The following is a 26,883-nucleotide window of genomic DNA, read 5'->3' as shown; positions in this document are numbered from 1 at the left end:
GCTTCTCTGTATTTTACTAAATTTCTTCTTCAGAAAAAAAAATACCTTGTAAGGATATAGTTTGAAATTTTTCTTTTAAAATATGTATTTAAGGATTGTATTTTGGCACATAAGTTTAATTAGACAAGTTTAGGGTTTTTTGTTTTAAATACTTCAAGGAAAGTGAGGAAACACTTCATATACTTTAGTACTTTAGGAACACACAAGGGAATCCTTGTGATAGTTCATTCTTGCTTTTAAATTGCTGTAGACATTATCAACAATACATAAAGCTTTATTTTCTTTTTTAGTAAGAATTTGATAACAGAAGACAGTATTAAAATTTTTCACACTGAATTTATAAACTTTAAGGCATTAAGAGTAAAAACTGGATGTTCATTCTCCTTTAATCAAACTTGTTCTTTAGATTTACCCACGCATGTATCCTTTCCTAAAGGAAAGGGCTTCCTGTGCTCCTTAGAAACACTGGTTACTAAGATAGGAGAATCTGATATTCTTCCTGTTACCTACTTACTAGTTAAATATATGTAATGAAGAACTTTATTATGCCCTCTAGTTCCTTGAGTAACTTGTGATAATTGATCTTGAAGTATTCTACTCAGTTCTCAGTTTAGGCTTTTTCCGAACACTTGAGGAGTTACTTCAATCTTCCAGTAATTCTTCATTGACTTCCGACATACCAAACATAAAGTATATTTGCTGTTAACTTTAACTTATGACAGAGTATCAGTTAAAGATTACAACTGAGTGTTGTAGGCAGGTTTAAGAATGGGTTTGAAATGGTTTTATTTGCCAGTTCATCTTATTTTTGTTTACTGCTTCACCCTCATTTTCTTCCAGGATTCATCATGTTTTTTGACCTGGTACATTCCTGATTTTTCGCATATAATATTGATATTAACAAGATGAATCTCTTGGTTTCATAATTAGTATAAGACTTAGGCCACAAACATCTAATGGCATCATGGGTAGAAAATAAGATACAAGAAATTATTGCAGACGTTTAACTTTTAAATTGCAGACTATCGGTGGTCCATGTCAAGTCATAGTTCACAAGTGGGAGACTCATCTACAACCACGATCAATAACCCCTTTAGGTATGGGCATTAACTGCATCTGTTTGAGGCATATGCATAAAGTTACTAATATGCTGCACAATGGCTTAGTGGGATTTAATAAATATTTATTTTAAAGTTTAAGGTCAATGCATTGTCAGTACTACAAGTTTCACTTAGCATATCATGGGTCTTACTTTCAAAACTAAACAGTTCTTAATTGCCTTTCTTCATAAACTTTATTAGAAATGCTTACCTGGTTATTTTTTATTTCTTGAGTTAGATGGGTTTATTGTGGAATATATATTTACATTGGAGTAGTTACAGAAGTTTATAAAATAGCATTTTTTTAACTGAGCATCCATCCGTGGCTTTGATATTACTTGCTCAGAGAACTTAGAACATTTGAGGAAAGAATTAATCCAAAACAATGATTCTTACATTTTTAACTTTGAATAGTAATAGAATAAGTTATTCTGTTTGTGTGTGTTTTTTAAACTAGTAAATACTTGAATAAACTTGTATGAATGAATTCAGATTTCTTGGTTGTAGCAGACATTTTCCCCCAATACCCTGCTGGCTATGTTAAAGTTTCTATTCAGATAATTTTTGTTTGTTTGTTTGTTTAAACGTTCTTTAGTTTTCTTGTGCCTAAAAATGGCATTTCTCTTCATACAAGTATTTTTGAATCTCCTTTTCCATACTGAGATTAAAATTTGAAGTTCTTTTCACATACATTAAATTACCTACTTGGTTTCACCTATAAATTGACTTAGTTCTGAAAACTCTATTTTAGTTTCCAGAGAAAATTAGAATTTAAAGAATAAATGGCTTGTTAGTTACTAGCTTAGATTAGAAAGTAGTGAGAGATTCTGCTTTACCCTATGTATAGCAAGGACACATCTCGTTTAAACAGCTATCTCATTCCATCCTCTTTATTGGATTTTCTTTTTGTATATACATTTTTGTAATACATTTTTGATAGTATATTTAGAATTTTTATGTAGTGTACTTTAGAATTAAAAGAGTGCCATACTGAGGTTGGAAATTATTAGGAATTGAATATTTTAAAAATTGCATTTTGAAGCATCTTGCAGTTAAATATATTTTCTTATTTTGAGAAAGTAGGATGATTTTGTTTCAGGTCTTTTTAATAAATGTATTTTATACTTTTGGAAAATATAACTTCTGAACTTGAGAGCTGCGTGAAATATACCAGAGAATCTTTATTGGGAACTGTCACACTTATTTTAACAAATTCAGATTTATGTTTAAAGTAAACTGGGAAAGGAAATAGCAGGGAAGATAATTAGTATTTTACTCAGAGGGTGGGGCTTAACAGCTTTTCTCATTTAGTTGAAATTTCTGTTAGGAGGCAATGTGCAAACACTTACTTTTTGGTAATTCCTCATAGCTCTATATATACAGGTAAGTTTATGCTGTTTAAAAAGCTTTTAGCTGGCTATAGAGAATAGTTGGGGTTTGAGGAGCATTATATTTTAGGTAAGTTCAGAATACGCACTACGTAAGAATAAGCATTTTAATTGTGCCAAGATCTTTGGTTTGAAAAATCAACCAGGAGATATTGTTGTCCAGCAGCTTGTCAGTCTCATTCATTGGTTGGTATAAACATTTGTCCCAGTGCCTCTAGAGCCCCTCTCTGAGGAGTTTTCTTTCTCTTCCTTACAACATTGTGAATAATCACCATGAATATAAGAACCATTACTGTTTGATAGCCTCCTTAAAAGGGATTTCTTTATTGAGGGCTACAATAAATATGCTTATTCACTTTGGGCTGCTTTTAAATTCTAAATTAATTTTTTAAAAAATCCTTAAGGTAGGTAATTTCTCAATTGTTCATTCTGTATATACATCATGAATTTTAACTAGATTTTCTATTTTCCTTCAATTTTAGAAAGTGAAATTATTATTGACGATGGACAATTTGGAATCCACAGTAAGTGAGACTGAGTTTTGAAAATTTTTATTCACATGGTTGAGATGTTACCTTACATTTCATTAGAAACAGCACAGGGAAATATGACAGAGTATGATATTGAAAATAGAGACTAGAAGACTAGATCCAAAAAACAAATGCATTCTGTTAAATAATAGTTTCCAGTATAATTATTATTATTTTGGGCCATGCCACGTGGCTTGTGGGATCTTAGTTCCCGAATCAGGGGGATTGAACCCACACCCCCTGTAGTGGAAGCGCAGAGTCCTAACCGCTGGACCACCAGGGAATTCCTTCCAGTATACTTCTTATGCTTTAAAATTTTATTTATTTTTTAGTTTTTATTTGGCTGGTGACTTTAGGTATATGAATTAATATAATTAATTTAAAAGTATTGTACTTAACTGTTACTATATCATGACTTAACACTACTGTGTTTGAAAATGATGTTAATTGTCCTCAACATTTAAAGTGTGAAATGTTACTCATAAGCTACGTTTGTGCATTCTGTGTTTGTATGTGCATTTATAGTAAAATCAAGACTAAGTAGCAGAATGTTCTAGTAATTGTGGCTGAGTATTTTAACAATTAATTTACAGTGGAATATGCATTCATACACTTTCTGCATCAGTAAATACTTTATCCTAAGGATTCAAGTTTTTTCTTCAGTGACTGGAATTCTCACAGTGTATCAGCATTATCATGCTAAACTGCATTTTCATTTTAGATATTGTACTGTAGGAGCCAAAAGGTGTAAAGGGGGTGGACAGAACGTGTGCTCGCATTGACTGTGAACCAGAGATAATTGCTCGTAACCAGTTTGCGTTCCTGTTGAGTACAGGAAGGAATAGGGCCTGAATGTTTTGGTTGTGGTTTTACTAAGTACATATGTTTAGCCACTTTAGAAATGTACATGCTTTTGCAGTATTTGAGCAGGAATTTCACTTATTTTTCTTGATTTTGTTTGGGATTATTTCTATAACGTCATAAGGTCGTCTAACATACCCGAATAGTTTCATTTAGCGTTTTAGAGACGACACAAAATTTATGCTACATGTTTTGGAGAGCTTTTTCAATGGAGAAGTTGTTTTTTCATTTCTTCAACTGTAATGATGACATTAAATCCTTCTATTATATGTTAGTTACTATGCATGGTTATAAACACATGGCATTTCTTTCGTCATCTGTTGCTGTTGTCGTCATCTTCCTAAATTCAGCTTTAGCTGGCCTTCAGGATAGAAAGCCATTTTTCCAACTCTGTCCATTTCTGAAAACAGTTTAAAATTAAGAGATGGTAGTGGTTACTCTTCATGTATGAAATTTGATAGTTATGAAATCATAGCTAAGGAAAAAAGTTTCTTGATTTTTTGATTTTTTGAAGTCCTCTTGATGAAGAACTTAGGTCCAAAACAGTTGTCAGCTCCCTGGTAGTTATGCAAATGTTATTACCTGTGTTAGTAAGAAACTTCAGGTTAAACACTGCTCACACTGTTATCACAGTCATCTGTTTATCTGTGGCAGAATGTGCAAATGGAGAATACATTTGTTTTGTCACTGTCACCTCCTTTCTCCACTGCCAACACTAGTGGAATGACTAGTTGCAGCTGAATATGTCCTGTGAAGCTTTGGAAGCGTAGTAGTGATCCACTGCCAGTGGAACAAACGCTAGGTTAGAAGCCGTCTTGGAATATGTATTCTTTCTGAGACAGATTTGCATTACTTCAATAGCATATTCAACAAGAGTATTTTAATTTACTTTAGTGCTAAAGCTTGGCTAGTTGTTAACGTTCATTTAACTTTTCCCGCCTACTTGATATAAAAGTTCTTTGTCAGTGACAAGTAAGACTACTTATATATTTGCTTTGGAGAGAAATACCAGTGATAGCTAACCTGAGTATATTAAACTGTGAATGTGAACTGGAATTGTCAATATACATTGTACTTATTGGATTGGCTTTAAAAGTGTGTATATTAATTACTGTTCTTCATATTTACTTTGCCAGATGGTGTTGAGACTCTGGATTCTGGATGGCTGACGTGTCAGACTGAAATCAGATTACGTTTGCATTATTCTGAGAAACCTCCTGTCTCAATAACCAAGAAAAAATTAAAAAAATCTAGATTTAGGTATGACCATGTGTATTTGTTACTTAGGCTATTTATTTTCACTAATGCTGTACATTTCTGATCCATCTGGTTATATCCTTTATGTGTATAAACTAAGAAAATAGCACACAGATAATGTCAGATTTTCTAATAAATGCAGTGTCTTGTGAGAGTGAACTGCTTCCCTGCCTGAAGATGGCTACAGTTAAATGTACTTATGTTAGTCTTAATCTCCAAATTGGAAACCAGAAAATTTTGTTTTTACTTAGGTAAGTGACTTCTAGGCTTATGTATCTTTGTAGTTTCTACCATTTAAAATTTCTTAGTGTAGCAATAAATATTTTGTTTTAAAATTGACGTAACAAAATGATTTTGTGCTAAATGAGGGGAGAATGGCATGAACAAAGAAAAATGATTGTTGGAAATATACTTCAGTGTCCTAAATTTCCTGGTGGCTTGAAAACGGGAAACTTTTTCGTTAAGGAGGTCACAGTTACCATAGCAGTTCCAGATTAGTTTAATTTTAATCTTAATTTAAGAAGACTTAGATGTCAAGCTTTGTATAAATAACAAAATAGTAAGTAACTTAATTTTTCTGTAACGTCACCATGTATATCTTTGAGTGAACTGATTTCTCAACGACGGAGGCAGCCCTATCATTTGAATTTTTTAACTTTGGGACTGAGAGTTCTAAGTCTTGATACGTTATGTAGCTTTTTCTGACAAAATGTCAGGGCTGGGTTGAAAGGGCCATTTTCAGTAACTGAAGTAATTAATAGTAATACTTATTATCTTCAGAATGAAATTGATAATGATGTTGCAGTTTGTAAATCCATAAATGTGTTACAATAACTGCTGAAAATATTATAGTACTTACCTATACCGATAATAAAATACATAAGGGAAAGGGTGGGTAACACTTCACAGTCCTTTCCATTGGCTATTCTGTGAGTAAAGAGTGTTGGGTGTACCTTGCCTCTGTTCATTAACTTTTCTAGGCCTCTGCTTTGCTTCTGAAAAACCTAGGTAATTGGACCACGTGGCTGATCTGCAAGATCCGTTTGATCGCAGAGATTCTCTAACCAGTTAGTCATAAATAACTGAATATTTTATTTACATGTTAAAAGAAGCACATAAATTGTGTTAACTGCTGTAAAGTGTTTTATTAGCATAAGACCTTGAAATAAAGGTAGCAGTAGAAGATAAAGCCTTGGTTGGTTGGGCTTATTAGGATTTTTTTTTTCTTTGACTGTAATTAAGAAATTAATAGAGGGAATTCCCTGGCAGTCCAGTGGTTAGGACTCTGTGCTTCCACTGCAGGGAGAACAGGTTCGATCCTTGGTTGGGGAACTAAGATCCTGCATGCCGCGGTGTGGCCAAAAAAAAAAAAAAAATTAATAGATAATTAATGGGGTTCTGATTGGATTGTACATGCATACTGAGTCCTGTACTGTTCTTGTTTATATAGTAATTGAGTGTTTGTATATATTATTGTATTGCTTAGGCTTACACTGGAAGATTTTTATAACCATACTTAGTTGGGCTCTACAAATTAAGTGACTGATTCCTACTGAAATAATTGCACATAGCTAGAAACCGATGTTTGTTTTGACCATCTTTTTTCCCCCAAATTCATATTATTGATAGGTTAAGCCTTCATTGGCTAGAAAATAAATTTATCTGCAGGTTTATCAGGACTTTTAAAAACTTAGCAACAGCATTTAAATTTTAAATAAAACACTAGACATGATGTTTTATCTCATTACCACCACGTTTTCAACAACACAAGTTTCTCTTTCGCTTGATTCCACCAGAACTTGGAAAGCAATGTTACTTACTATAAACTGTAACATTTATATAGCTATTTGAGTAAAACCTTTAATATTTAGTTCATTTAGAACTAAATTCTTTCATAGATCCCTTTAAACTTGATTTTTTTTGGGGGGGGGATAGATGCACATTGCTATTTGTAGATTAGCCTTTTTTTTTTTTTTTTTTTTGGCTGCGGTATGTGGGATTCTAGTTCCCTGACCAGGGATCAAACCCCTGCCCACTGTGTTGGGAGCATGGAATCTTAACCACTGGACCACCAGGGAAGTCCCTAGAATAGCCATTTTTAATCTTCCATTCCTTCCTTGTTTGTTCATTACTATCCACTTGTGGTCGCTTTTCATATGTCCTGGTAGAGAATGTTTGTTCCTTCAGGCTTACCAACAAAAGCAGTTGTTCAGAACTGTTCCTAAGAGTTTGGAGAGAAGAGATGATCATTTTTGTTTGGATTATTAAAGTGGTGCTACTTTTGGTTTTACAGTATGATTACAAAACATTATTACTAATTGAATAACCTGTGTTCATATCCCCTCTGGAAGGTTTCAGAGTGTGTGCCTATGAGGCAAGTCTGCACAGTGGTTGAAGGCAGCAACGTCATTCGGAGAGAGCAGGCCTCACTGATACAGCTCTGTTACTTGTATTATTAAGTGGATCTCATTTAAATCTAGAAGGAAAAGTTTTCCTAGCGCAGCTGTATTCTATACAGTAACGTTGCTTCTACATCACTGGTATTAAAGTTGTTTAATCTATGTACATTCCAGTTGGTGCAAGAAATATTCTAGAATTGAGTTGACTGTTTGGCATTACAAGTGCTCTGTGCAACTAATCGCTTCTCATTGGGAGTAAACTAGTCTCTGTGACCCAATAGCTTGGGTAACTTGTCTTTTGTTTTCATTGCTGTGGAGTCTATAAGAGTTTTAGACTCTTGGTTTATTTTTTTTTTCATTTGTTTCATTAAAAAGGTACATACATATAAATATACACACATAAAAACCACAAACGCATGCAAATATATATATTTAATACAATAGTTTTCTTTAATGATGTACTGTTCACAAAGTACGTGGACTCACTGTGGAGAGGAGAAGAAAGAGGAAATTTAAAAATTTACAACTACCAACTCAAACAGCCTTTTAATGCACACTAACAGAACATGGTTCAAATTTGTACTTGTTTTATATATATATTTGTGAAACTTCTCATAAGAAATTGAGATAGCCAATTATAAATGGATAATAGTAAATGCCCTTTTAGATTCTTTTAAAAAACCTAAAGAATTAATGAAAACAGCCTTAGGCATAATGAGCATTTATCTCATTTTAATACTTTGCAGAAATGTGTGGGGATAAAAACATCACTATTTTATAAAATATAACTAATGCCTTAACCTGTAGCATGTGTAGTCTGTGTAATATTTTTATTTGAGGGTTTAGCATATACAAGGAGCATTTTAAAATTTAATGTTTTGGTAACATTTATATGGATTTTCCTTCTTTTTCACTTTTTGCATTTCATTATTTTTTCCTTTTATGTAGGGTAAAGCTGACACTAGAGGGTCTGGAGGAAGATGACGATGATAGGCTATCTCCCACTGTTCTTCACAAAATGTCCAATAGTCTGGAGATATCCTTAATAAGCGACAATGAGTTCAAATGCAGGCATTCACAGCCAGAGTGTGGGTATGGCTTACAGCCTGATCGTTGGACAGAGTATAGTATACAGACAATGGAACCAGATAACCTGGAACTAATATTTGATTTTTTTGAGGTGAGTGTATTTCACTGAGGGGGGTGAGAGACAATGCAGAGAAGAGCTTATTTTTACATATGTTTTGATTTTTATCATAGTTTAATTTGTGTAAATGCATGATTCATACAACTTTTTAGATGTTTACTCCTCTATACATGTTAGCAGATTTTAAAAACGCAAGAGTTGACAGATTCAGGTACTATTAAAATTATAATTGAGAACTTCAGAATTGATGTTTTCAATAATTTTTCTTTGTCTTTAATTTTTGTCAATTTGATTACTATGTGTCTCAGCGTGCTTCTCCTTGGGTTTATCCTGCCTGGGACTCTCTGTGCTTCTTGGACTTGGATGGCTATTTCCTCTCCCATGTTAGGGAAGTTTTCCACTATAATCTCTTCAGATATTTTCTCGGCTCCTTTCTTTCTCTCTTCCCTTTCTGGGACCCTGATAATGTGAATGGTGGTGCATTTAATGTTGTCCTAGAGGACTCCTGGGCTGTCTTCATTTCTTTTCATTCGTTTTTCTTTATTCTGTTCCACAACAGTGAATTCCACCATTCTGTCTTCCAGGTCACTTATCCGTTCTTCTGCCTCAGTTATTCTGCTATCGATTCCTTCTAGTGTATTTTTCATTTTAGTTATTGTATTGTTCATCTCTGTTTGTTTGTTCTTTAATCTTCTAGGTGTTTGCTCTTTAATTCTTCTAGGTCTTTATTAAACATTTCTTGCATGTTGTCGATATTTGCCTCCATTCTTTTTTCGAGGTCCTGGATCATCTTCACTATCATTATTCTGAATTCTTTTTCTGGAAGGTTTCCTGTCTCCACTTCATTTAGTTGTTTTTCTGGGGTTTTATATTGTTCCTTCATCTGGTACATAGTCCTCTGCCTTTTCATTTTGTCTGTCTTTCTGTGAATGGGGTTTTCATTCCACAAGCTGCAGAATTCAGAATTGATGGGGTTTTTTTTGTTTGTTTTTTTTTTGCGGTACGCGGGCCTCTCACTGTTGTGGCCTCTCCCGTTGCGGAGCACAGGCTCTGGACGCGCAGGCTCAGCGGCCATGGCTCACGGGCCCAGCCGCTCCACGGCATGTGGGATCTTCCCGGATCGGGGCACGAACCTGTGTCCCCTGCATCGGCAGGCGGACTCTCAACCACTGTGCCACCAGGGAAGCCCTAGAATTGATGTTTTAAATCAAGACCAGATGTCTTGATGTCTGTGTCTATTCTAAATATAAATGAATTGTATCCAGAGGGGCTTCCAAGGATAGAGGGAAGGGCAGGCTGTGTAACTCTTGGTGGCAAACTGATGTAACGGGCATGATTGAGTCCTTTATGACTGAAGTCTGTGGTTTATTGAAGCATTTTATAAGAATTCATTGTAACAGTGGACCCATTTTTGCAGCTTTACTTGATATTATAAATATGTAAGAAAAAATAGTTGCTTTTAAAGTTGTGCCAGGTTCTTCAGAATCTGTGCTGCCAACTTCCCAGAGCTGCTTGTGCCACTTCACACTAGAGCTCTCTGCTCATGGGCGGTTCAGCTGCTCCTCACGAATAACACTGTGTCCTCCCCTGAGGCCCTGGCTCTTTGGTGTTTCCACTCTTATTTCCACTAGATTAGAGTTTAGATTTCTGAGAGTAGGGAATATTCCTTGCCCAACAGTAGCACCTAGCCACTGTTTCTTAAAATAGCAAAATTCAGGATGGATTAGAATCCAGTAAGTAACACTTATAATAAGTTATAACCTTATACTTAGATCTTGTCTAACTAATAAGATCTATGAGACTTTTATTCTAAAAATATGAGGTTTTGGTTGAACATTTCCTTGTTCTTTTAGTACCTACCTCTTAATCTTTCGAGCAGCCTAACTTCCCTTTCATTTGGTTAGCAGTTTTGGAAATACAAATTTATTCATAGACTAGGCGGATGCAATATGCTGTATAATCTCAAAGTTGAGTATTCAGTGTCCTATCCCTCTGTGTCATCTGTGCAGATGCATTTTTAAAGAATAAAATATACATTAAAAGTCACTACAGGTATATCTTAGTCTTGGAATGTAAAAGTACTTAGAAAGTTTCAGTCTGAGCTTTATATTTGCCTAATACATGTTAGAGGATCAGAAGTGCACATCAACAGTTTTGATCAATAAAGTAACACATAAAATCTTAAATATACGATATACTAAATATCTTTATATACTAAAAGAAAATGTGTTACTCATTACAACAAAGCTATCTAAATTACCTGAATATAAATTTGGTTGTGTTTCTTACTGATCTTCCTCCATAGATTCTGAGTTGATTTTAAAGGGTGTCTTTTGATCTTTAAATGGAAAATACTGAAGTATAAGAATTTGGGTTATTCTTAACCTCATTTTTCAGGAAGATCTCAGTGAACACATAGTTCAGGGCGACGCTCTTCCTGGACATGTGGGTACAGCATGCCTCTTATCATCCACCATTGCAGAGAGTGGGAAGAGTGCTGGAATCCTTACTCTTCCCATCATGAGCAGAAATTCCAGAAAAACAATAGGCAAAGTGAGAGGTAAGCCTGGAGAAGCAGGGTGACCCTTTACAAATAAGCAGATTAAGTTAGGATTTTAATTAGTTTCAAATTGAGCTTTTGAGAATGGTAAAGAATTAACTTAATAAGTTGTTTTAGAATATGAACAAATACAATAACAATAAGGACATATCTAATTTTCTGGAAGCTTTAATTTGAATGTGTTTTGACTTGATTTCTTTCTATTTGATCGATTGATAAAGCTGTTTTGAGTGGTTTTTAAGTGTAATTGAGTTCGTCATAGCCTTTTTAATTGTCTTTATTTCCCTTCCCCCTTTTTTTCATATGAAAGTTGACTATATAATTATTAAGCCGTTACCAGGATATAATTGTGACATGAAATCTTCATTTTCCAAGTATTGGAAGCCAAGAACACCATTGGATGTTGGACATCGAGGTGCAGGAAATTCTACAACAACTGCTCAGTAGGTTGAATATTTGAGTAGTACTAGCATTTGGTAGCTCATGCTTGATAAGGTTAAATAGGTTTGACCAACTAAACGGTCAAACGATCCTTAAAATTATTACCCTGGGATTTAAATGTAATTTGGTAATTGGGGTTTCCAGTTCAAATTAATTAGAGACTAACTCTCTTGTAAGATTCTGGTCAGTCTTTTTAATATTCTGCTGAATTGACGAGAGAGTCATTAAAACTAGAAAGCCAGGAGGGGAGAGCTTGATGCAGTCAGCCTGATGACATCAGTGTGTCTGTGTTGTGGTCCTGACTTTCAGCATGTTGTTCTCTCAGAGTCTTACGTTTCCTCACCGGTTCTCAGTACAATTTCCATACTTTCACCCTGTTGGTATGTCTGCCTTTTTCCACCCTTCCCTGGTCTGCCAGTATCAAGTCACCTGAGGCTTCAATGCAGGGAGCAAGTTTCTCCACTACTTCATGCCCATTGCAAAGGATTGTTTTCCTTAACTGGTCACCTCACTTGGGGAGGTATGGGGTGGTATAGGATATGTCTGTATTCAGCTTGTAAATATCTAAAATTGTTAGAGCTTGATTTATGGGATGAATGCACACACCAACCAAGTGATGGTCACAGTCTTACTTTGGGGATGGCAGAGTTAGCCTCAAAATAGAGAATAAGTACTATGTCCATTGTTGAAAATGTAGTTGACATCTTTACTAAGTTTATCTTTTCTATAGTAACGATAACTGTATTTCTATATATTTACTTTCTTTCAGGCTTGCTAAAGTTCAAGAAAATACTATTGCCTCTTTAAGAAACGCTGCTAGTCATGTAAGTGAATCTCTCTTTCTTTAAACAACTTTGGACTGGTGGTCCAAAGGGAGAAAAGTAGAGAAATGTAGGTCTGGAGAGCCTCCTTCAGTCTCCATTAATAGGTTAAAAGGGAGACTTCATGCTTTTTCTGAATATATTTCTAAGTGATGATAAAGCATTTCTAGGCATTTTTATTTAGATTCATGGTGAAGATTGGAATAGAATAAACAATAGAATCCTAAGCATCCTCTTAAAAATTAATTAATTAATTAATTTGAAGTATAGTTGATGTATATTCTATAAATTACAGCTATACAATATATTAATTTACAATTTTTAAAGATTATTCTCCATTTATAGTTATTATAAAATATTTGCTGTATTCCCTGTGTTGTACAATATATCCTTGTAGCTTATTCTAAACCTAATAGTTTGTACCACTTAACCCCCTACCTCTTTATTGCCCCTCGTCCCATCTTCCCTCTCCACACTGGTAACCACTAATTTGTTCTCTATATCTGTGAGTCTGTTTCTTTTTTGTTATGTTCATTAGTTGTTATGTTCTTTAGATTCCACCTAAGTGATGTCAGTATTTGTCTTTCTCTGACTTATTTCACTTAGCATAATACCCTCCAAGTCCATCACACACACACACATACCTTCTTTATCCATTCACTTAGGTTGCTCCCATATCTTGGCAGTTGTACCTAATGTGCTGTGAACATTGGAGTGCATATGCCTTTTCGAATTAGTGTTTTTGTTTTCTTTGTATACTCCAGAGTGGAATTGCTGGATCATATAGTAGTTCTCTTTTTAATTTTTTGAAAAACCTCCATGCTGTTTGCCACAGTGCCTACACCAGTTTACATTCCCATCAGCAGTGTAGGAGGGCTCCCTTTTCTTTACATCCTTTCCAACATTTGTACTTGTGTTCTTTTTCATGATAGCCATTCTGACAGTTGTGAGGTGATAACTCATTGTAGTTTTGATTTGCATTTCCCTAATGATTAGTGATGCTGAGCATCTTTTTTTAAAAAAATACTTATTTATTTATTTGGTTGCACCAGGTCTTAGTTGCAATAGGCAGACTCCTTAGTTGTGGCATGCATATGGGTTCTAGTTCTCTGACCAGGGATCGAACCTGGGCCCCCTGCATTGGGAGCATGGAGTCTTATCCACTGCGTCACCAGGGAAGTCACTGAACATCTTTTCATGTGCCTGTTGGCCGTCTGCATTCCCTCTTTGGAAAAATGTCAGTTCATTTATTCTGCCAGTTTTTTACTTGGGTAGTTGTTTTTTTTTTTTTTTTTTTTGTGGTACGCGGACCTCTCACCGCCGTGGCCTCTCCCATCACGGAGCACAGACTCCGGACGCACAGGCTCAGCGCCCATGGCCCACGGGGCCAGCTGCTCCATGGCATGCGGGATCCTCCCAGACTGGGGCATGAACCCACGTCCCCTGCATCGGCAGGCGGACTCCCAACCACTGCACCACCAGGGAAGCCCGGTAGTTTGTTTTTTTGATGTTGAGTTGCATAAGCTTTTTATATATGTTGGATATTAATTCCTTATGAGTCATAATCACGTGCAAATATTTTCTCCCATTCAGTAGGTTCTCTTTTTGTTTCGTTGACGGTTTGCTTTGCTGTGCAAAAGCTTTTAAGTTTAATTCTGTCCCATTTGTTTGTTTTTTAAGCATCCTTTTTTTTGAGATAACATTTTAAGTGTTTGAGGCATGAAAAACATTCCCCATTAAGCACTGCATTTCATCAGTTGAATTACTATGCTCATTTAGATACTCACTTTGGAAATAATGTTTACAGAAGGATTTGATAGTGATTTTTTTTTTTTTCCTGCGGTATGCGGGCCTCTCACTGTTGTGGCCTCTCCTGTTGCGGAGCACAGGCTCCGGATGCACAGGCTCAACAGCCATGGCTTATGGGCCCAGCCGCTCCGCGGCATGTGGGATCTTCCTGGACCGGGGCATGAACCTGTGTCCCCTGTATCGGCAGGCGGACCCTCAACCACTGCGCCACCAGGGAAGCCCTGATAGTGATTTTATGTAACACTCTTTGAAGTCTGTCAGTTTGCATCCTGTATACCAACTTGATTATGTTGAATTTCTTAACTCCTTTTATATAATTATTCAGAGATAGTCCTTTTTTTTTTTTTTAGCTTTTAGTTTTTTCAGCACCTGAAACTTGACATTTTTAATCAAGAACCTGCGTTATTTCCCCCCACATTCCACTATACCTCAAGTTAAGCCTCATGTTCTCAAGTTAAACTAAGGGGAAAATGGAGGAACATCTCATTTTATTTTGGTTTTTTTCCAGTGTCCTCCACATGCCTTAAACTTAGCCTTTTTTAAAATAGTTCACCAAATAAATTTGATTTGTCATATGTTTAACTTTATCACTTATATGAGCAAACATCTATTCTAAAACATACTTTTTTCATATTTTAATATCTATAAAATTGGGTTAGTTTTACAGCTGTTTTAGCTTGTCATGGTTTGATTAGCATTGTTTTTTCTCCCTCTTAGTGGTATATAAAATAATGATGCATTTTGTATTTCATGACATATTTGATTATCATAATTATTTTAATGTTTAAAAATGTTAATAGTGGATAGTTCTATCTTTGTATTGAAAAGATATTAAATCGGTGAGTATGTTGTGCTGTAGGTCATTATTTGGAACCAGTTTTAGTTCATTGTAGCTAAGTAATCTAAGCGTAGCTTTATTAGCTGTCAACACATGAAGATCCCTGATAAAGAATTTTTAGGATCTCTGCTTTTTTGTTTGTTTGTTTGTTTGTTTGTTTTTTGTGGTACGCGGGCCTCTCACTGTTGTGGCCTCTCCCGTTGCGGAGCACAGGCTCCGGACACACAGGCCCAGTGGCCATGGCTCACGGGCCTAGCCGCTCCGCGGCATGTGGGATCTTCCCAGACCGGGGCACGAACCCGTGTCCCCTGCATCGGCAGGCGGACTGTCAACCACTGAGCCACCAGGGAAGCCCTAGGGTCTCTGCTTTTTGAGAGAGGATTTCATTAAGCCCTTTTCTTCTGTTGAAACCCTTTGTACTCTTATGGATCTTATGTTAGTTATGAAAGGCCAGTTTGATTTAATGTTAAAGACATCTTTGAAGAGATTCTGGTTATTATTGGCTTATTTCTTAAAGCTTGCTCACACATGAGTTTTTTCCTTTTTTTTAACTCTTGGCTGCGCTGCACGGCATGCGGGATTAGTTCCCTGACCAGGGATTGAACCTGCACCCCTGCAATGGAAGTGCGGAGTCTTAACCACTGGATTGCCAGGGAAGTCCCTTACACATGAATTTTTAGATCAAGTTTTACCTCTTAGTAAATTTATCTTTCTAAAGGATGGTGATCATGTAAAATTAAACTTTTAAACTGGAAAGCTGTAATTTCTTTTAATCATTGCAACTATTTAGGGGACATAGGGTTTGTTCTCTTTGGTAAAAATGATTTGTGTCATTGTCTTGTTGACAATAGAAGGAGCTAAGCTTATTTCCTGCTTCAGAAGTCATTGAGGAAGTAGGCTCCTTTGGTTCTAGTCTCTGATCCATATGTACTGAAAAGTTGAGCATCTTCCTTGACCTAAAGCCTAGAGTAAGGGATGGAAATGTGTCCATCCATTCTTATACAGCACTTCTCTGGGCCACAGACACATACAGAATCCTCAAACCTTGTATTCTTTGATCCCAGCTGGCTTTCTTTTAGTGAATGCACAAATTTGTATGTCAGTTTATGTTCTCAGCCTTATTTGGATTAATTCATATGTCATGATGGATCTGACTTAAGTCGAACTTGTGTCCACCTTTCTTCTGTTTAGGCTTCTATTAGGAAATTTGGCATGTGCATCATTCTTGTTGCCCATTTTGCTTTCTCTTTCTTTTCAGCAGAAGTTATCGTTTCCTCTTTAATCTGATTATTGAGGTTTTATTAAGAAAGGTTGTAAAGTGTACTACTCAAGTGCACCAAGGAACAGAGCTAAGAGACTGAAGCTTATTCTTGTTCCCACCTCCCCGTTGAGGTTCCCCTGTCCATCTGAGGTGTGTAAGGGCAGTGAGGTGTGAGGTAGCCATGCCCCAGGTGCCATTTCTGCTAATAGCAGTAGCAGAGGTGACACTGGTGGAGGCTGTCCACTGCCACAGAAGGGCCCCAGGGTGTGTTCGAGTAGGATCAGAACCCATTTTTTTTGCCAGGAAAAAATTGCTGTGCTATTGCAAAAAAGAAATTATAATTGTTTTAAAAGAAGAAATTACCTTTTAGGAAAAGCTTGAAGTACAGCATTAAATAATTCATGAAGTTTTGTGTGTACAAGTCTGTAATTTTATGGTGAACAATAAATTTCTCATGTTCTTACAGTTTTAGATGTATCGTGGGCCAGATAATATTTTTCAAATACTTGTTTCTTTTATTTCTGTCAGGGTGCAGCCTTTGTAGAATTTGATGTACATCTTTCAAAAGATTTTGTGCCTGTAGTGTATCATGATCTGACCTGTTGCTTGACTATGAAAAAGGTATGTAGAAATTCCTTTATTTTAAACTCTTACAGTTAGACAATAGGTTTTAAAACTAGGAAGCTTTGTATACACATACTATGCCATTTTACATAAGGGACATGAGCATCTGTAGATTTTGGTATCTGTGAGGAGTCCTGGAACCAATCCCCTGCAGATACTGATGGATGACTATATATTTAATTATTTATTTAGTAGAGTTGGTTAGTTCATTTTCTTAGGGATTTACTGCCAATTCTTTCCTCTCTCAAGCTCCTTCCTACAACATCAAGACAGAGGGAGGAGTCAGGAATTAATTTTCTAGAGTATTTTCTCTGTATGGCTGAATTTTCCTTTTTTTATGTTATTTAACAAAAAGGATATTACACGTGATTTCTGTATCATTCTGCCACTGTCCCTCTGTTGAGGTAGGAAAGGAAGCTATCAGAGTGTTTGTTGTCAGGCTCCTTTCTATTTTTGCTTCAAGCTTTTTCTCAAGTTAATAGGCTTATATGATTTGACTAGTGGGAAGAGCCATAGTGAAAAATAAAATTGGAGAAGTGCTTCGGAGCCAGAGAGTGGAGAGCCTCAGGGGTTTAGACTTAGGAGCTAGGGACTTCTTTTGAAAGACTTTTGAGCCAAGTAGGGAAATGTTTAGAAGTAAACTTTCAGATGAATGTTTTGATACCTGATGTAAGGACAACTTAAGAGGACAGAGACTAGAGACAAGGGGGATGGAAATGTGGGCCAAAACTTAAGACAAGCCTGAACTGGAGTAGAGACGGTGAGAATGGAAAAGAGGGCATGACAGAGGAGAAAGTCCAGAAGGAGATTTGAAAAAGCATATAATTTCTTTAAAATTATAATTACTGTTGTACAGAAATAACTGTAATAATTATATAGTATCTGGACTTCAGTATACAAGTTAACCAAGTGATTTCTCAGGGACTTAAACTAGGAGGGTCCTTTAAAACCCTTTTCTTTGGCATTTTCTTTAGAACTGTGTTGGGTAGCATTTTCCATTGTGTTGATCTAAAGTTAAGGCTGGGAAAACTCAGCTACATGTGGGAAAATGGATTAGAACATTCTCTAACACCATATATAAGAATAAACTCAAATTGGATTAAAGACCTAAATGTAAGACCAGATACTATAAAACTCTTAGAGGAAAGCATAGGCAGAATGTTTGACATAAATTGCAGCAATATTTTTTTGGATCTATGTCCTAGAGTAATGGAAATAAAAACAAACAAATGGGACCTAATTAAACTTTAAAGCTCTTGCACAGCAAAGGAAACCATAAACAAAACAAAAAGACAACCTACTGACTGGGAGAAAATACTTGCAAATGATGCTACTGACAAGGGATTAATTTCCAGAATATACAAAGAGCTCATACAGCTTAATATCAAAAAAACAAACATCCCGATCAAAAAGTGGGCAGAAGAGCTAAATAGACATTTCTCCAAAGAAGATATACAGATGGCCAACAGGCACATGAAAAGATGCTCAGTATCTCTAATTGTTAGAGAAATGCAAATCAAAACTGCAATGAGGTTATCACCTCACACCAATCAGAATGGCCATCATCAAAAAGTCTAAAAATAATAAATGCTGGAGAGAGTATGGAGAAAAGGGAACCTTCCTAAACTGTTGGTGGGAAGTAAATTGGTGCAGCCAGTATGGAGGTTCCTCAAAAAACTAAAAAATTGAGTTACTATATGCTCCTGCAATCCCACTCCTGGGATTTCTGGAGAAAACTATAATTCGAAAAAATACATGCACCCCAGTGTTCATTGTAGCACTCTGCACAATAGCCAAGACATGGCTAAATGTCCATTGACAGATGAATGGATACAGATGAATGTGTAAAGATATGCACACATACAATGGAATACTACTCAGTCATAAAAAAGAATAAAATAATGCCATTTATAGTGACTTGAATGGACCTTGAGATTATCATACTAATTGAAGTAAGTTAGAAAAATAAAGACAAATACCATCTGATATCATTTACATGTATAATCTAAAATATGACACAAATGAACTTATTTCCAAAACAGAAACAGACTTAAAAAACAAAGTTATGGTTACCAAAGGGGAAAAGGGGTGGTTGAGGTATAAATCAAGAGTTTGGAATTAGCAGATACAAACTACTATATATAAAATAGATAAACAACAAGGTCCTATTATTGTACAGCATAGGGAACAGTATTCAATATCTTATAACCTGTAATGGAAAAGAATCTGAAAAGGAATAGATATATAATTACTTATATATATACACACACATATATAAAAGGTATATCTGAATCACTTTTCTGTACACCTGAAAGTAACACAATATTGTAAATTAAGTATACTTCAAGATAAATAAAGTTTGATTTGCTAACATGTACCAGACGCTGCATGGTGTAGTATGCAAGGCACCTATGAGAAGGCACCTAGCTCTGCCTGCTAGTGGATTCTAAACAGTCATATCAGTTTGGATTATTATCATTTATAGAAAAGGACCCTTCCCTTTCTGTGAAAGGGTATTAGGAGAAGGAAGGAAGGTGATGTGCCTATTTGTTTAAATTTATTTATTTGTTTGTTTAAATTTATTTATTTTTGGGGGGCCACACTGTGTGGCTTGTGGGATCTTAGTTCCCCGACCAGGGATTCAACCTGGGCCCTTGGCAGTGGAGAGCACTGAGTCCTAACCACTGGACCTCCCGGGAATTCCCGAGATGCACCTATTTAGCTGACAGAAGTAGAATTACTTAATAGAATTGGGGCAGGTTGTTTTTGCTGTGGGGAAATGTTAATTCAAAGCAAAATGAGAAGGAATGGAGTGGTGAAGGAACTCACTAACCAAGATTGAGATTAATGTCTCTAGCTGTAATTTCTAAAAATCCATGAGGGCTAATTGAAGAGTATAGCTGATCCCCAGTTTTCACCAGACTTTGTCCTGCTCTTAAGTTGAACCTGGTTCAGTTAATTGCGGAATGAAAGCAATGAATTATATATTTTTTAGTATTAATTTTTAAGTTGGTATTTTCCTTAGAAAACCAATTTATGTTCATTTGTAAAATTATAAATAGTTCAGAAGATTATGAAATGAAAAGTAAATCTTCCTTTACTTTTTCTCCTTGGTGGTACTCCCTTCTCTTAATAGTTTCTTGGGTGTCCTTCCAGAAGAAATTTACACGTATATAGCCTCATACTATATATACATGAATGAATATAAATGTAACGGATTTTAATATATTTGTTGGATTGATGATTTATTGGTGGTACATTCACTCATTTTCTTAAGATAGAAGTGCCTGAACAGTGTGACATTTGATATGATATTAAAATCTAATAAAACAGATTTGCTCCTTGGGAAAGCATTTATAATAGATTAGGGTTCCTATTAAATATTACTACTTACAGCTAACCAGACGATTTTTTCATGACAGTTGATTTCTGTGGCTATTTTTAATCAAACTTCAGTCTAAAAGGTTTAGAGACTTACTGATAGAAACTAATCCTTACTTAGATCCTGCATGCCTGTTGATTTCCTAGTCATGTAGCATGGATATATGTCAAATAAAATGTATACAGCATGACAGGAAATAGGGGAAATGACTGACTTGTGGCTTGGTTCTCAGTGTGTCTTTACTGCTACAGCTTCTTCCCAGCTGTTTTCTTCCAGGCACTCCCACCTACATTAAAAACAAAAGCCAGAACTTAAGAGCTGGGAGGTGGTGTTTGGTAGCAAGGGCTCCCCTTCGTGGGCTCACTGTGGCCACCAAACTGTTATTCTCATCAGTAAATTGAGATGTTAGGCCAGTTTAGAGTAAACATTCAGTAATAACGTGGGGCCCAATTTTCTCTCTCTCTTTTAGAAATTTGATGCTGATCCAGTTGAATTATTTGAAATTCCAGTAAAAGAATTAACCTTTGACCAACTCCAGTTGTTAAAGGTAGTAATAATAGTGTAAAATGTAAATTATATTTTAGTTTTAGGACTATTTGTACTTGTTTGTATATAGTAATGTTCTCTTTGTGCATGGGGATGACTAGATATATACAGCATGTACTGAGTCTGTGCTTTGGTTTTCTGTTCTGTTAGGAAGAATGGGTTCGTGCTCATCCATCTTCTTTAACAGTTTCTATGGACCCCATCTTTTTTTTTTTTGCTTTTTTTGAAGGAGATAGGCTATAAGTCTTTATAGGCCATAGGGGCTAGCCATAATATTAGGTTGTCTCTGGTCTGCTTTAGCTCTTTTTTATTTTATACTTGGCCTTCTATGCTATTGTTGATTTTTATAACTATGCTATCTAAGATCCTCCTGTATTTTACTATGTAATTTTACATGATCCCTCTTCTTATTCTCATTAGATACCTAAATTATTGGTTGATTGAGTATAAACAGTTTCCTAACCTAATAATTTTTATATTCTCCCCTACTTGGGTATTTGATCATGATCTTATGCATATGTATGTAAATATAAAATAAGTACAGTGGTAAGTGGTTATTCTTACTAAACTGATGATTCTACATTTTATAATTTCTCCTAACTTGCTAGCTTTTCAAGTTATAGTTCTATTAACCATATCTTCATAAACTAAGGCCTTTTCTTCTGATTACATTTTGTGTGTGTGTGTGTGTGTGTGTTTTCTAGCTCACTCATGTGACTGCACTAAAATCTAAAGAACTGAAAGGTATGTACCAATGTGAAAACACTGTTTTCATTTCATAATTAGCATTATGAATTTCCTTATCCATTTTAACTTACTCTTGGTGACCTTAATATAATACTGGGTTATATAAATGTAATTTTATAGACATGAAGGCTTTATATGTATTAATTGTCAAATGCATACATGTCATGTATAGTAAGCATGATTTTTCACTTTTATGAATTTTCTTAGCTTGATGATCAAAAATTCTTTATAATTTTGTACCTATCCATTCTTTTTTTTTTTTAATTAATTAATTTGGGTCTTAGTTGCAGCTGGTGGGCTCCTTAGTTGCAGCTCGCTGGCTCCTTAGTTGTGGCATGTGGGCTCCTAAGTTGTAGCAGGTGGGCTCCTTAGTTGTGGCACGCAGGCTCCTTAGTGTGGCATGCGAACTATTAGTTGCAGCATGCATGTGGGATCTAGTTCCCTGACCAGGGATCGAACCTGGGCCCCCTGCATTGGGAGCACGGAGTCTTAACCACTGTGCCACCAGGGAGGTCCCTCTTTCCAGACATTCTTAAGCATTACAAAGTACAGAATGTATCAAGTATAGAATCTGGCTCCAGAGCCAGGAGTTTGAAACCAGCTCTAGCATTTACCAACTGTGACCTCGGTTACTTTATTTAACCCCTCTGTGCCTCAGTTTCCTCAAAGCTTGTCCTACCCACAAAATCCCTTTGTAATTCCACTTTACTTTCTACTTCCACAGAATTTAATAGTCTGTGACATTCATTTTAGCCTTGGTGTGTCCTTTTTTTAACCCTTTATTTTTCTGTATGTCCTGTCTCTTCCACCAGGATGTAAACCTCTCAAGGGTGGGGGAAATGTTTTTATATTCCCTGAAACATTTACTGTACTCTGGTTATAGTAGGTACTCATTAGATGTTAATCTGCAGTTAGGGTAACAGGATAGTTGGAATGTCTTTATGAAGAAATTAGTGAGGTGCCAAAAACTCCAAAGATTATTCTCAGAGCATAAATATGACTTTACAAGCTTGTAAATAGTTCATAACTATTAATAGTAAAATCAATTTTACCTTTAATTTATTTGACTGGAAAATTTTACATGATTTAGTTTTTGAATTTGTAATGCACTAGGGTTGGTTATTTTTGTTGTCATTTTTGTTTTGCTTTTTGTTTGTTCCTGGGTGATTTTTTTTTTAATCTTGATATAAAAATTTTTCTCTTTTGGAAAAAAATTCTTGTGTGCCTTGAGACATAATCAATTTTGGATTAAATGGTAATGGTACCTATAGATTCTCTTAATTTCTAACTTGATATCTCAAGTAGAAGTATTAACAAGATTACACAGCCCTTAATTTCATTGAGAAATAACAAATCACTGCTTGTGACTCCTTTCTTAAAATTATATTACAGTTTTTATAAGAAAATAATCACTGTTGAGGTCATAAACTGTGATGTTCCTACTAAATGTTGTAAACCAGTCTTCATAAAGGATGCTTATTTTGAAAATGGGGGTTTTAATGGTTAAAATTAACAAATACAGGAGCCTTCAAAAATACTATATATGAAAGGATCTCATAACTACTTCATCTTTTTTTTTTTGCCTTCAGAATTTAGGAAAAGGTCTTAGTGATAAAATGGCATTTATCTACTGAGTTTTTGTAATTTAAATTTTCAGAATCTGTGGTTGAGGAGGAAAATTCCTTTTCTGAAAATCAGCCATTTCCTTCTCTTAAGATGGTAAGTTCCTTAGGAAAACTAGGGCAGGCTATCATTATTCTGTTATATCTGAATAATTTATTTTGGTCTTTTAAATGGGCACTAAAAAGGCTGTGTAAAAGACAACATTAATGTAAACTTATGTTTGATGCTTTTTAGAGAAGATACATTCTTGTGAAGTGTGCCTATGGTGCCTTTTTTTTTTTTTTTTTGAGAAACTTATTTGCTCAAATGAATAAAATTCCTACCTCACTGGGTTAATTTGGTAAGAATAGGAAATTCACATATTTCTGTATATAAACAGGAAGGAAAGGGCACAGAAAAGGGGTTGGGGAGTGTGACGATGGGAGAGGCATTTTTACAATGTGTAAGGCTGGTCCTTAGCTTTTAGAGAGAAATTCCCCAACCAAAGAAAATAAGTACCCTGGTTACTTAAAATGAAATACAGATTTCAAGTATTCACTCTGAAAATGTGTAACAAAAACTGGCATGAACATTTAAAAACTAGACCCAAGTCATAGAGAAATTCCTTTGACAGCGTCAGGCAAGCCTGTGTGGATACCAGATACCTTCTTTGGTCATGCTGAGTCTCCTTTTCTTGCTGGCTCCATTTCCTAATTTTTTCTTTTCTCCACTGTCTTTTTCTGGTGATGTGTCAGGTACAATAGACTTCTTAGGCAAAAATAGGTAATTTCAGTTTATCATGATTATTCACCCTCCAAAAAGGATGCTGCAAGAGAGCCCCTAAAATAGGCATTGTCTTAGTGCATTTAGAGTGTGATTTGTATAAATTTTCAGATATTTATGAAGCCCAGCTGAGTCATTCCTTCTAGTCCAAAATTCTGAAATCGTTTGATTCTTAGAAATTCCATGATTTCTAGACTTGTGATTTCATAGAACAGAAAAACAGGCTTTTAAAAAATTGTTTATCAAAGGTTTGACAACTTTCGTTTAGCCAAATAAGTTAAACACACATTTATTCATTCACTTTGCCATCACTGTAATTTAATCAGAAAGTTTAAATCCAAAGAAAGGCCAAACACAATCTTAGTATAAAGGGGAATCCTTCTGCAAATTTGATGTATACCAATCTCAACAGTAATATACACTATTGTCCTTATTTTTCTGATTTTGCATTAGTCCAGTAAAATTGTGGCAGGTACGTTAACTAAATAAGGCTAAACGTATTGGAGAACAAAGTCAAAAAGCCCCTCAGGAGATTGAGTACAACCTGTTTTAGGTACTGTACTTTTCATGCAGCAGGGGCTAGATCCCAGGTCACCAGAGTCCCAGGCTGTGTTCTTACTCTGTTAGCATTCTTTTATTTGCTATTATAAAATTAAATACCATATATATTATACGTGCTAAGTGATTTCTACACTTTGAAATACTGACTAAACAAACTGGCTGATTGTAAGTTAATAACCAAGCTTCATATTTTAGATTGGATTTTCTAATTATGCTGCCCAAGTGGTGTTATTGCAAAGTGTGTAGATAATTTAGTTTTTATTTTTTAATAAATTTTATTTATTTTTGGCTGCATTGGGTCTTCGTTGCTGCGCGTGGGCTTTCTCTAGTTGCGACGAGCGGGGGCTACTCTTCATTGCGATGCGCAGGCTTCTCATTGCAGTGGCTTCTCTTGTTGCAGACCACAGGCTCTAGACGCATGGGCCTCAGTTGTGGCTCACAGGCTCTAGAGCGCAGGCTCAGTAGTTGTGGCGCACAGGCTTAGTTGCTCCGTGGCATGTGAGATCTTCCCAGACCAGGACTCGAACCCGTGTCCCCAGCATTGGCAGGCGGATTCTTAACCACTGCGCCACCAGGGAAGTCCAAAGTGTCTAGATAATTTAGATATATTGACACTATATTATTTGTTAATTTATATAGATATAGACTTATTTATTTATGAGCCTGTTTAATTTGGAGTTAACATCTTTCCAGGAGGTTATCACTGTGATGTTCATCACCACCTTCACAACAAGCTAGAAATCATGGTTTTTCATACAACCATATCTTAGTAAAGTAGACTGACATACCTGAATGCAATTCAGAAAACATGACAAATGTCTTTTTAAATTCATGAGGCTGCCTATCTTATTACTGCACACTTTAGCTGTTCAGTAGTGATGGTGAAAAGGATTTTAGGTCAGGATCATCTTTGCGGTTAGTAGTGATCGATTATCACAGATATTGCCTTTGCTATTTAATTTCTTTTGACTTTCTTATTCAACTTAATCATCAACCAGGTTGTCAGTTTGAGTATAAGAAAAGATAGTGGTTTTTGCTGAAGGCACAAAACACTTTATCCTTACTAGTGATATGTTTTCTTATAGTTTGCTTTTTGTAATTAATCCGTTTTTCTTTTTTCCTTCTTATTCTACCATTCATCTCACCAAAAATGAAACAAAATTTACCACCAACAAACACAACTCTAGGTTTTAGAGTCTTTGCCAGAAGATGTAGGGTTTAACATAGAAATAAAATGGATCTGCCAACAAAGGGTAAGTCATTTTCCATGTGGCACATTCTTCGTTCCTCCCTCACCCGTTTCTTTAAATGCATTCATTCCTATCTCTTTGTTTTAATGGAATAAATGAAACTGAAATCGTGGCTTCTTCCAGCAAGCACAGTGCTTGTTGGAACTTTGAAGTAAAGCATATCTTACACTTACACTAATATTTAAGTTCTTAAAAGTAGTGATGAATGTATTATAGTAGAAATTCTAATTTACATGTGTCTCATGTGCACATTAATATGGATGGTTTCTAGGCACACTTATAAAGTGAACAGTGAGAACTCTGGCCAGTCAAAACTTTATAACTCTGATTAGTTTTTGGGTTTTTTTTAACCCCCTGTCTCAATATGTACCTTAAATAAGTGCCTAAGCAGTTTTCTGTTAAGTGGCAGTAGCTAATAATAATTAATCAGGAAAAGAAATTTCTGCAGACATGTTTTAAATCACTCTGAAATTTAGTCATTCTTTTGTTCAATAATTATTGAAAAGCTGCTGTGGGCCAGGCATTTTCTGAGTTCTGTGCTTAAGTAGTGAAGAAAACAGAATAAAGCCTTGCCTTCCTGAAACTTAACAGTCTTCTATTCGAGGAAAACAACTTGGATGTATCAGATGGGGATATGTGTAAATGATTGGGGTGGGGGGACATTGGAAGTAGTTAATCCAGGCATCATGATTGGGCAATCCTGGTATTTGTTCTGGTCAGAATAATCTATAACTGCCCTTAAAGCATGTCTTCTATGTAGCTATTTATGATAAGCTCGTCCTGGCTAACATATAATATGTAAGTGCACAACCATCCTTTTTCTAGTAGGTGATTTTTAGTTTTCAGAACTTTTAGAATTATTGTAATGACTAATACTTAAAATTTTTAATATTTGGATATCAACAGGGCTCTTGGTATCTTAGTTATAATTAGAAAATTATTTTTATTACTTATTGAGTGCACTTGATATGCCTAA

The 26,883-nt window shown here is 35.5% G+C and overlaps 1 protein-coding gene across 4 annotated transcripts in view; it reads left to right on the top strand.

Moving 5' to 3' along the window:
• Positions 1-26,883, top strand: part of GPCPD1 (glycerophosphocholine phosphodiesterase 1) — a 61,272-nt gene that overhangs the window by 18,939 nt on the left and 15,450 nt on the right. For 2 of the 4 annotated variants that reach the window (XM_082600686.1, XM_082600687.1), the window contains exons 5-16: positions 1,022-1,097; positions 2,971-3,012; positions 5,016-5,139; positions 8,484-8,715; positions 11,080-11,242; positions 11,553-11,685; positions 12,453-12,507; positions 16,941-17,033; positions 20,888-20,965; positions 21,669-21,708; positions 23,369-23,430; positions 25,845-25,910. In XM_082600686.1, coding sequence (XP_082456812.1) covers positions 1,022-1,097; positions 2,971-3,012; positions 5,016-5,139; positions 8,484-8,715; positions 11,080-11,242; positions 11,553-11,685; positions 12,453-12,507; positions 16,941-17,033; positions 20,888-20,965; positions 21,669-21,708; positions 23,369-23,430; positions 25,845-25,910 — 1,164 coding nt within the window. The remainder of the gene's footprint in view (positions 1-1,021; positions 1,098-2,970; positions 3,013-5,015; positions 5,140-8,483; positions 8,716-11,079; positions 11,243-11,552; positions 11,686-12,452; positions 12,508-16,940; positions 17,034-20,887; positions 20,966-21,668; positions 21,709-23,368; positions 23,431-25,844; positions 25,911-26,883) is intronic. The other 2 variants (XM_082600688.1, XM_082600689.1) reach the window with 1 other exon arrangement.

Source organism: Mesoplodon mirus (genome assembly GCF_964341445.2).
Source record: "Mesoplodon mirus genome assembly, chromosome: 15".
In the NCBI taxonomy this organism is placed as follows: domain Eukaryota; kingdom Metazoa; phylum Chordata; class Mammalia; order Artiodactyla; family Ziphiidae; genus Mesoplodon; species Mesoplodon mirus.
Note: the sequence above shows the minus strand (reverse complement) of the source record. Positions and strands in the feature narration are given on the sequence as shown.